This window comes from Coregonus clupeaformis, chromosome 30 (genome assembly GCF_020615455.1).
Source record: "Coregonus clupeaformis isolate EN_2021a chromosome 30, ASM2061545v1, whole genome shotgun sequence".
Taxonomy (NCBI): Eukaryota; Metazoa; Chordata; class Actinopteri; order Salmoniformes; family Salmonidae; genus Coregonus; species Coregonus clupeaformis.
Window position 1 is genome coordinate 47,938,125 of NC_059221.1, and position 11,893 is coordinate 47,950,017.

General features: G+C 43.6%; 1 protein-coding gene across 1 annotated transcript; it reads right to left on the bottom strand.

Moving 5' to 3' along the window:
• Nucleotides 1–136: 136 nt before the first annotated feature.
• Nucleotides 137–10,888, bottom strand: pik3cg (phosphatidylinositol-4,5-bisphosphate 3-kinase, catalytic subunit gamma). Its single transcript, XM_041857320.1, has 16 exons — nt 10,726–10,888; nt 9,690–10,089; nt 9,319–9,581; nt 8,782–9,139; nt 8,280–8,575; nt 7,546–8,072; nt 7,110–7,344; nt 6,111–6,320; nt 5,811–5,892; nt 5,622–5,725; nt 5,306–5,452; nt 5,125–5,215; nt 1,849–1,979; nt 1,225–1,336; nt 855–1,012; nt 137–725 (listed from the first exon to the last, which is right to left on the bottom strand). Exons 2-16 carry the CDS (start codon nt 10,075–10,077, stop codon nt 444–446), a joined length of 3,384 nt encoding a protein of 1,127 aa, XP_041713254.1. The 5' UTR covers nt 10,078–10,089; nt 10,726–10,888; the 3' UTR covers nt 137–443.
• Nucleotides 10,889–11,893: the final 1,005 nt, after the last annotated feature.

The window sequence follows — 11,893 nt, forward strand, 5'->3', positions numbered from 1 at the left end:
CGATGGGAGGTAATACATAACTATATTTCTCTAGGTTCAGGTTTATTATGGTATTCCTTACCACCATCAGTCTGATGTTATATTAACAGATGATACAATCGGATTCATTGCATTAGGAAGCAAACAGGAGTCAATATTATGTGTAACTCATTGATCTTGAAAGTGCAAAAATAAGACTGGTACTGTATACAGTCCATGGTACAGTCAATGGGTAATGCATCCGAAACAAGTGGTTGCATCATTGAGGAAGGATTGACAAACTTTTAGATCCAGACTTTAATCTCAGACTATATCTCCCGCTCTCCTTATTTGGGAGTCCAATCGACATAGTAATCTTACCAAAAGTGGTTTACAATTATCACATATGTGGCCCATATGGGATTCAAACCCATCACTCTGGTGTTGTCAGCCCACTAAGCCATTGGCACCATAAGGGGAGCCCCCTAAGCAGAGCGTTTCTCCACCCCCTGCTTGATGCCCAGCACCAAGTGTAGAAACCAGTTGAACTGAACGGTCCAGCCCTTGTCCCTGCAAATCTCTATCTGGTCCAGCAGGTGACGCTGTGCCTCCTCCTCCGTCCGGCCCACAGTCAGCGCCTCACGTATGTACTCGATATCTTCTTTGCTGGTGAGCTGGGGCATGCCCGTCATCAGCATCATGGAGAACAGGATGACGAGGAGGTTGGTGTGATGCCTCAGAGCCAGGTAGGCCCGCACACACACATCCTGGGAGAGAGGGAGTAGGTATAGGTGTGTTAGTTCCCTAGAGGAGATCAATACTCTAGTTAAGTGTGTGTGTGTGTGTGTGTGTGTGTATGTATCTTTACTGGTTAGACAACATGTTAGTTTGAGTACCTGGAACTTCTGGAAGTGTTGGCTGCTCTTCTTCCCTGATGTGCCCATGACATAGAGGAAGTCTGGGGTGAGGACGAAGGGAACCCTCTCCTTACTGATACCTAGGAAACTCTTATAGTTCCCCAGTATGTGGCCAAAATCTATGTGGAACAGGTTACCTGTGGGCAGACATATCAAGTGGAAAAAAAGCACGTTATAGATAAACCATCCAATACATCAGAAACAAATTACTACATTCAGATCAACAGCAAATAACGTTCTATGGGTTCACCCACATATGTAGAATGTATTCCTAATGTTTTTCCAACCACTTAAAGCCAAGTACTGTATCATGCTTGTGCTATAGGGAGATGAGGATGAGCTCTGGTACCAGATTCAGTGATCATGATGTTGTCGTTGTGTCTGTCTCCTACCCCCAGGACGTAGGTGGCCACACAGTACCCTCCACAGGAGAACACAAACCTCTCCACCGCCTGCTGGAACTACAAGGGGGACAGAGACAGAGACAGAGTGCGAGAGCCAGACAGAGAGAGAAAGACAGAGAAAGACAGCGAAAGAGATGGAGAGACAATAATGGCAAGTAAAGGGGAGAGACAGAGAGAGGGGAAGTGATATAGACACAAAGTGTAGGAAATTAAGAGCATTTGTGAGCTTCCATTTCATACAACCAGCTATGCTCGATTATTTACACAGACAACATTGGATCAAACACAGTGACTCAAATCTTCTGTGGTATACCTTCATCCTAAAGCTATGGTGACTCTGCTGCATGGGGATATTTCTAAAAGGCCAATTCAAAAATAGACATAGCAGAGCTGAAAATGTGGAGGTGCTTCAGCCTACATAGTCTGAGTCTACATGAATAGTGCTGCAGACAAAGCCCCGGGTAACAGGAAATGCAGCAGGGCTGTTTCCTTCCCCCTTTGCGGCGCTGTTATATCCTCTACAGCTGAGAGACATTTGCAGCACCGTGGGAGTAACTATAGCTAGCTACCTTTTCCTCGCTCACACACTTGTCCCGCAGCCACTGGTTGAGGATCTCGTCCTTGAATGCTCCTGTGCTTCCCACAACGCTCTGCTGGATGTTGGCAATAGTGGTGGCATCCTTCACTATCTCAATCATCCCTACAGAGAGAGAGAAGAGAGAGAAGAGAAAGAGAGAGAGAGAGAAAGAGAATAAAATAAGAGAATAGAGAACAATGCTTGTTTAATAAAAATTGCATACAGTGCTATGAAAAAGTATTTGCCCCCTTTCTAATTTTCTCTACTTTTGCATATTTGTGATACTGAATGTTATCAGATCTTCAACCAAAACCTAATATTAGATAAAGGGAACATAAGTGAACAAATAACACAACAATTACATATTTATTTCATAAACAAAGTTATGCAACACCCAATTCCCCTGTGTGAAAAAGTAATTTCCCCCTTACACTCAATAACTGGTTGTGCCACCTTTAGCTGCAATGACTCCAACCAAATGCTTCCTGTAGTTGTTGATCAGTCTCTCATGTCACTGTGGAGGAATTTTGGCCCACTCTTCCATGCAGAACTGCTTTAACTCAGTGACGTGTGGGTTTTCAAGCATGAACTGCTCGTTTCAAGTCCTGCCACATCTCAATTGGGATTAGGTCTGGACTTTGACTAGGCCATTCCAAAACTTCCAATTTGTTGCTTTTTAGCAATTGTCATGTAGACTTGATTGTATGTCTTGGATTATTGTCTTGCTGCATGACCCAGCTGCGCTTCAGCTTCAGCTCACAGACGGATAGTCTGACATTCTCCTGTAGAATTCTCATATACAGAGCAGAATTCATGGTTCCTTCTATTAAGGCAAGTCGTCCAGGTCCTGAGGCAGCAAAGCATCCCCAAACCATCACACCACCACCACCATGCTTGACCTTTGGTATGATGTTCTTACTGTGGAATGCAGAGTTTGGTTTTCGCCAGGCATTACTGGAACCATGTCGTCCAAAAAGTTATACTTTTGATTCATCTGTCCATATAATGTTCTTCCAAGAGTCTTGATGATCATCCTGGTGCTGTTTGGCAAACTTGAGTCAGTTCTTATTGCATTCCACAGTAAGAACATCATACCAAAGGTCAAGCATGGTGGTGGTGGTGTGATGGTTTGGGGATGCTTTGCTGCTTCAGGACCTGGACCACTTGCCTTAATAGAAGGAACCATGAATTCTGCTCTGTATCATCTAGCCAGTCTCCAGACCTTAATCCCATAGAAAATCTGTGGAGGGAGCTGAAGGTTCGAGTTGCCAGACGTCAGCCTCAAAACCTTAATGACTTGGAGAAGATCTGCAAAGAGGAGTGGGACAGAATCCCTCCTGAGATGTGTGCAAACCTGGTGGCCAACTACAAGAAACGTCTGACCTCTGTGATTGCCAACAAGGGTTTTGCCACCAAGTACTAAGTCATGTTTTGCAGAGGGGCCAAATACTTATTTCCCTCATTAAAATGCAAATCAATTTATAACATTTTTGACATGCGTTTGTCTGGATTTTTTTGTTGTTATTCTGTCTCTCACTGTTCAAATAAACCTACCATTACAATTATAGACTGATCATGTCTTTGTCAGTGGGCAAACGTACAGAATCAGCAGGGGATCAAATACTTTTTTCCCTCACTGTAGGTCAGTTAGGATCACCACTTTATTTTAAGAATGTGAAATGTCAGAATAATAGTAGAGAGAATGATTTATTTCAGCTTTTATTTCTTTCATCACATTCCCAGTGGGTCAGAAGTTTATATACACTCAATTAGTATTTGGTAGCATTGCCTTTAAATTGTTTAACTTGGGTCAAACGTTTCGGGTAGCCTTCCACAAGCTTCCCACAATAAGTTGGGTGAATTTTGGCTCATTCCTCCTGACAGAGCTGGTGTAACTGAGTCAGGTTTGTAGGCGTCCTTGCTCGCACACGCTTTTTCAGTTCTGCCCACACATTTTCTATAGGATTGAGATCAGGCCTTTGTGATGGCCACTCCAATACCTTGACTTTGTTGTCCTTAAGCCATTTTGCCACAACTTTTGAAGTATGCTTGGGGTCATTGTCCATTTGGAAGACCCATTTGCGACCAAGCTTTAACTTCCTGACTGATGTCTTGAGATGTTGCTTCAATATATCCACATCATTTTCCGTCCTCATGATGCCATATATTATGTGAAGTGCACCAGTCCCTCCTGCAGCAAAGCACCCCCACAGCATGATGCTGCCACCCCCGTGCTTCACGGTTGGGATGGCGTTCTTCGGCTTGCAAGCAGTCCCCTTTTTCCTCCAAACATATCGATGGTCATTATGGCCAAACAGTTCTATTTTTGTTTCATCAGACCAGAGGACATTTCTCCAAAAAGCACGATCTTTGTCCCCATGTGCAGTTGCAAACCGTAGTCTGGCTTTTTTATGGCGGTTTTGGAGCAGTGGCTTCTTCCTTGCTGAGCGGCCTTTCAGGTTATGTCGATATAGGACTCGTTTTACTGTGGATATAGATACTTTTGTACCTGTTTCCTCCAGCATCTTCACAAGGTCCTTTGCTGTTGTTCTGGGATTGATTTGCACTTTTCGAACCAAAGTACGTTCATCTTTAGGACACAGAATGCGTCTCCTTCCTGAGCGGTATGACGGCTGCGTGGTCCCATGGTGTTTATACTATTGTTTGTACAGATGAACGTGGTACCTTCAGGCATTTGGAAATTGCTCCCAAGGATGAACCAGACTTGTGGAGGTCTACCATTTTTTTTCTGAGGTCTTGGCTGATTTCTTTTGATTTTCCCATGATGTCAAGCAAAGAGGCACTGAGTTTGAAGGTAGGCCTTGAAATACATCCACAGGTGCACCTCCAATTGACTGAAATGATGTCAATTAGCCTATCAGAAGCTTCTAAAGCCATTACATCATTTTCTGGAACTTTCCAAGCTGTTTAAAGGCACAGTCAACTTAGTGTATGTAAACTTCTGACCCACTGGAATTGTGATACAGTGAATTATAAGTGAAATAATCTGTCTGTAAACAATTGTTGGAAAAATTACTTGTGTCATGCACAAAGTATATGTCCTAACCGACATGCCAAAACTATAGTTTGTTAACAAGAAATTTGTGGAGTGGTTGAAAAACAAGTTTTAATGACTCCAACCTAAGTGTATGTACATTTCCGACTTCAACTGTATATTATTATTTATACAGTATATATTATATATATTATATATGTTATAATATATTATTATTAAAGCATCATGACAGTGTAAAGTCAGTTGACATACCTATTTTATTCCCAGTAGAGATACAGCCATAGGGCAATAAGGACAGGTCCAAAGACTCTTCCTCCCATATGGACTCCATGATCAGCAGAATCTAAAGGAGGAGAATGTCGTTGTCATGGAACATTTGGTGCCAACATGGCGGACAGTTTGCCTAACCCATTGAGAAGGCAAGCCCACACACCTGTAGAATGAGCATGTCCTGCCTGAGGTCATCCCCGTGTTTAAAGATGACCCCAATGGTGTCACTGGACAGGGTGGTGGGGTCAGCCCTCTTAAACTGCAGCCACAACGGTTTCTTCTTAGAGGCCATCACCTTACACTGCTCTATCTGAAGAGAGGAACCCATGTTTACAGTCAAACACAGGAGAGAATGGAGGAGTAAGAATGAGGAGGATACAGGAAATGATGGTAAAGAAAGGGATGGAGACAGGTGAGAGGAGACATGGAGGAAAATAAGAGGCGGTAGAATAGAGATGGATAGGTATTATTCCACTCACCACCAGAGCACCAGCCCGTAGACCCGGGTCATAGGGCACTCTGAAGCTCTCTGGCAGCCCAGACGTCTGCAGGACCTCCAGCTTCTGACGCAGCTGGAACACAACTGAACATACCACCAGGATTCATTACATATTCATTTAATCTTGATCTCTTATACTAGGTACGTTGACTTGAGGTGACAGGCTCACCTTGTGCAGAGACATCATATTTCTCAGCAGAAATGGCCTTAATCTCCCTGGTGACTTTCTGCAGGGCTTCTGTCATCTCCACCTGTTGATGATAATTAATTGGATGATTCTTTATTCATATCCTCGTTATCTGACACTTTAGCGACCTCTAGTCGTCCTGGGATTTATATATATTTTTCCAATACTCAAAGCCCTACAGTCACATTATAAGGAGGAGGAACTCTCCTCACCCACTCCTACTGTGTCCCATCACACCATACTCTTGTTTACGGCTGGGGTCGAGGCTATATGATCACCCACCTGGCGTCTGAAGTCCTGCAGCATGTCCTCTCCACAGCCTCGGAGGTAGGCTTCCAGCAGCACAGCGTACCTCTGCTGGTAGTGCATGGACTGGGCTATCTCACTCCTCAGGAACCAGAACAGGAAATGACCTATCCTCTTACTCCTGACAGCTCTCTTCAGCAGGAACCTGGCCAGGGCACTGTCATGGTAAGGCTCAAACTTCACAGCCTGAAAAAAATATATAATAATATGCCATTTAGCAGACGCTTTTATCCAAAGTGACTTACAGTCATGTGTGCATACATTTTTACAGAGAGCACACATATGCATTTTTCTCAACATAAACACAACATAAATACAGAAGGAGACATACTGTTTTGCATGTTTAACCAAGGCCTCATTGTTGACAGTAGTGACAGTTTATTTGACTCTACACTGACGAATGGCACATGCAAAACTACCCACAGGTGCTCCCTTCAGGGAAAACACCAGGTAAAAGGGAAGTGTTGTCTGTAAAGGTTGTTATTGTGTTTTTTCTAGTCAATGTAAACAACTACTTTGTTTTTATGTGTGCTTCTACACTCAGAGACAGGTTGACCAACCACCTATGACTAGGGCAGGTTAGTCTTTCTCGTCATGAATCTTGTTTTGGAGGCAGCTTTGCAGAGTGGTCCCTAGCTAGCACAGCCACAAAGTCATAACATCTGATTTTAAACCTAACCCTAACCTTAACCACACTGCTAACCTTAATGCGTAAACCTAACCTTACATTTTTGTTTTCATAAATTTTTACAATATAGCCAATTTTGACTTTGCAGCTGGCCTATTTAAGGGGAAATCGCTCTGTTCTGCCTCCAGGACAAGACTCATGACAATAAACATCAACTTGCATGACTAGGGCTGGGTAACGAAACTCGGTTCCTCTATGGCACAGACCGAATCTTGACAGAACCAAGACTGAAACACATCAGACATTTATCAGACAAATGTTGGTTCCAACAAGTCTGACTAACTCACCTGGACCAGCTGCAGCAGGTATCTCAGGACGTCGTCGTCCCCCAGGGTCTCCAGCTTGCGTACTGCCATGGAGCGGACGTGAGCATCAGAGTAGTGGCAGTCTAACAGCTGCATGGCCAGGCCCACATCCAGCACACTACGGTCCCACACAGAGCTCCTCTCCAACAGCCTATGGGTGGCCAGCACAGCCTCCTGTCTACCCCACCGTACAGAGCCCAGCAGCTTGGGGTACGCCCTGGGAGGAAACAGTAGGGAGTTTTACAACATTTCAATAAAACTCCCAAAAATCGCAATGAATCATATTCACAGAAGGATCTCAGTGATACTCTTACAGAAAGATGGCATTGGGTTGAAACAAGTGCTTCTGTGTTATAAACTCAGATTACTCAAAGTTATTCAGTAATTTGTATTACATGACCATGCCAGTCAGTCCTACCTGGGGTGACGCATACACTCCTCTCTGAAGTGCCACAACAGCTCTTTGTCTTCTTGGCTGAGAGGGTGCAGTGGATCGGTCTCAACAATTGCCTCAAACTGCTTCCTCAGGTGGTTAGGCATCTCCCTTTGCCCCCTCTCCCCTCCCTCGGCCTCCCGACCCTCCCCCCCAGCCTCCTTGCCCTCCCTGCTCTTGGGCAGGGCCACTGGGTAGCAGTACTTGTCCAGCAGGATGGCTACGGCCATGGAGGAGGCCTTGTCTGGGTTGGTGGCCGAGGTCAGCTTGTCTGCGTTGACACTGCTGTTGTCCTCGGTCTTCTCAGGCATCTTCCACATGTGGAGGATGAACTCTCCCTGGCGCAGCAGCGAGCGGTGGTCCACCAGCAGCAGGTTGACGTAGTACAGCAGACGACTCTTAGTCTTATTACCATCATGGCTGCCGCTGCCACCTCCAACTGGGGATCCTCCATTGTCCTGGTAGGAGGAGGTGCCCTTAGAGATCTGGGTCTGGGCCTTCCCACAGGACACCTGGGGAGAGGAGAAAATAGAATAGAGTTAAATTGCAATTAATTTCATTAAGTTGTGATTCATATTATATTCTCCAAATAATAGACTGGTATTCTACAAAAAAAATCCCAGAAATAATAGCATGTTCACAACAAAGAAGTTGGCTAAAGCAAATATAGATATTGCTGCCAGGCTAAACAAATCCCATTATACAGTTCACCAGTTTACCTGTAGGCTGAGGCGAGCCCCCTTTGGCAGATCTCTGATACGTATATTAAACTCCAGCCAGGTGTTCCACAGCACCTCCTCAGTGAAAGCCTTGGAGGAGGTCCTCTCCTGAGCCAGGAGCTGCTGGCCATGGAAGATACTGGCCTCCACAAACACGATCAGCTCTGGGTTCCTTGGCAGGGCCGGGATGTCTATGCCCAGGACTTTAACTCTGAACTTCCTGTGACAGTCCCACAGAGAGATGGTGAAGACCCGCTCATGGTCTTTCTCGTCGATCGTCAGCTGCTCATGGGTGCCTGTTGGAACAAAGTAATAGGAATAATCTTAATCATCAAAGCAATATTTTCCACAGTCAAATCAAGTGCTATAATATTGGTTATTGTGGCACAACTCTATGGGCTTGGGGAGTTTGTTTACTTTATGAAAAGCGCATATTGTCAATTGTAATCTATTGGTGAAATATTCTGATATGATTACTATGGGAATATTGATGCTAGCCTACCTGCCACTCCAGTACAGTCATCCACCTGTGCCCAGTCCTCTCTCTGGACCAGGTCTTGATCCGGATTAGGAGCCGACTCCAGAACCAGATGGATCTCCTCCCCATTCTTCAGGCACTGTCGGACCCAGTGGAAGTCCCTGACCGGGTGGTTCCCATAGATATACTCTTCCCTGCCACACACCCTCAGGACGTAGTCTGCCTCACACACATCCTCAGGAACTCCCAGCAGAGCCCTCTTATTAGAGATCTTCGTAAAGAAGGTCTGGAGCACCTGGACGGGCGTGTCGTCGATGGACACCTTGATGGTCTGGCTGGCCTTGTTCCTGTGAATGACCAGCAGGATGTGGCTGTTGGTCACCTAGAATCAAATATGATTTAATCTTTATTGATGAAATATTGAAGAAATTTGCTATTTTTTGCTGTCATAGTACCCAGCTATACTGTATCACCCAACACAGAACAGGCTGGGAGGAGGCAAGCAGCACAGGGTCGCCACAGAGCTGCACCCCTGGAGCAGCCAGGTTAGGGGTTACATACCTTGGTGAGCAGGTACTCCGGGAGGGGCTTGGATGTGATCCAAGGGTCCATTGAGTAGAGTTTGGGGTCCCGGTCGGACAGCTCGATCTTGCGGGGTGTGAGGAGCTTCCTCCGGGTGAACTCCAGCTCGTCATCGTGCACGTTGCTGACATCGGTGACGTCGTAGCCAATCAGGTAGTTGAGGTACCTCTGGTACTGTGTGGACTCCTCGGAAGGCTGAGGCCTGCACGTCAGGTGGATCTTCCCCACATCTTTCTTCAGCGCTTTCGAATCAAATACAACTTTATTAAAACATCTCAATACAACTCACAATAAAATATATACAAAAATTCAACTATATAAAAGACAGATTTAGGACTAAAAGCTTCTACCTTTCCAGTAGCGGATGCAGTCCAGGGTCTGAAACACCTGGTGCTTGTCATAGATCTCACACCAGTTGCCCTTCTTCTGGTAGAGCAGGATACAGTGATCAGGGGAGTACTTCTGATAGAACTCAGGGCACAGGTTGGTGGCTACTGCCCTCAGCCACACCTGGGCTTTCACCTGCTCCACCGTCCAGTTCCCAGCCACCTCCAGGAGCAAGGTGTCAGGGCTGTGGCTACTCTTAGTGGTGGTGGGGAGGATGAACTCGACGGCTATCTGGTCCATGGCCACGGAGGAGGTGGAGGTAAAGGCTTTCATCTTTCTTCTCCTCCTCCGGTTCTCTTCTCTAAGGACTACGGGTTGAGGTTCTTCTTCATCACTCACTTGCTGTTCCATAACACGAGTTATCTATTATCAAGGAAGAATGGAATAGATTTGTTTAGATTAGAATAGATGGATGTATAAGGGATGTTAAATGTAGCATGTATAATTATCTCATGTTTGTAAACTTAGCCTATAATAAGATACTCTATAATGATATGTTATGCTCATAATAAAAAAAATTATGTAATGATGGTGCGTATGAAGCTTATTCAACTTCTTCTTTCAGATCAACTTCTCTGCATAGGAAGTTGCAAAGCAGGAAGCAAGGAGAAGCACTGTCAGCAGTAACAGTGTATCAACCCCATACAGTCATTAGTATCAACACATCAAAACAAGATAAGTGTTGCATTAAAAATTTAGTAACCAGAATTTGCCAACATTGTAAATTACACCTTAGTCATTTCAGAACATATTTCCAAAAATGATTAAATGACAACTTGAATCATCATGACACCTGCCCACAAAAACAAACCTACAGTATATAATAAAATCATCCATTATAAAAAAAATAATAATTGATGAAACTTCAATTATACAGATAGTTTCCATGAGCAAATCCAGAGCCGTTAGGTTTAAAAAACAGAAAGTAACGGTATTGCCGATTACATGCGCCAGGGAAAGTCTATGAAAGCCAGAGAAAACCATACGGAGAAAACTTACCGCTCAGTAGGCCTAAACACACTAACGCCAGCAGAAATATGACACGGTATGTCATTAGGCATTTGTAAATAATTGTACAATGGTCCCAGTTTCTCCTTAGTTCATGTCAAGTCCGAAGAAGTGGTACTAAAACTTTCTGTCGGCTATTCCATTCACCCCTCCCCGTGATGTGTGAAGCCGAGTCCCACGGAAGTCTACATGTTGTGCTCTTATTGGTCGCTCAGAGGCGCCATAACTGTAGTTTTGAGGGAACTGGACTACATAAACCCACAGCCTAATAATGCCATTAAGTTTATGCACTTTAATTGCATAATCATAACTATTACTATTACTGATTTTTGTAGCGTCACTGTTGTATACTGGGATAAGTTTGTTATTGTATCCATGCCTAAATTGATGCATTTATATTCATATTCCATTGTCATATTCACTAAAAACTTTTCTCTTGAGAAGAGAAAGAAAAATAAAGAAAAATGGGTCCTTCTCCGGCATGGTATTATTTCCTACTATTATATAAATCTAGCAAAGATTCTAAGCTATACAGTTTTTGCATGATGAATGTTCTTATTGAAGCCCATCACTTACAACCAATGATTTATATATATATATATATATATATATATATATATATATATATATATATATATATATATATATATACACTACCAGTCAAAGGTTAGGACACACCTACTCATTCAAGGGTTTTTCTTTATTTTTACTATCTTTTACATTGTATAATAATAATGAAGACATCAAAACTATGAAATAACCCATATGGAATCATGTAGTAACCAGAGAAGTGTTAAACAAATCAAAATATATTTTATATTTGAGATTCTTCAAATAGCCACCCTTTGCCTTGATGACAGCTTTGCACACTCTTGGCATTCTCTCAACCAGCTCCATGAGGTAGTCACCTGGAATGCATTTAAATTAACAGGTGTGCCTTCTTAAAAGTTAATTTGTGGAATTTATTTTCTTCTTAATGTGTTTGAGCCAATCAGTTGCGTTGTGACAAGGTAGGTGGGGGGGATACAGAAGATAGCCCTATTTGGTAAAATACCAAGTATGCACTTTAAATAAGCAAAGAGAAATGACATTACATCATTACTTTAAGACATGAAGGTCAGTCAATACAGAAAAAGTTTATTCAGACGGAACTGTGTGA

Bases quoted from the DNA above. Each gene is read 5' to 3' on its own strand.
- pik3cg (XM_041857320.1), bottom strand. From the start codon at position 10,077: ATGGAACAGCAAGTGAGTGATGAAGAAGAACCTCAACCCGTAGTCCTT. The intron at 5,893-6,110 runs GTGGGTGATCAT...TATCATCAACAG, and splicing joins TGCAGGACTTCAGACGCCAG to GTGGAGATGACAGAAGCCCT. The intron at 1,013-1,224 runs GTACCAGAGCTC...GTCTGCCCACAG, and splicing joins CATCATGATCACTGAATCTG to GTAACCTGTTCCACATAGAT.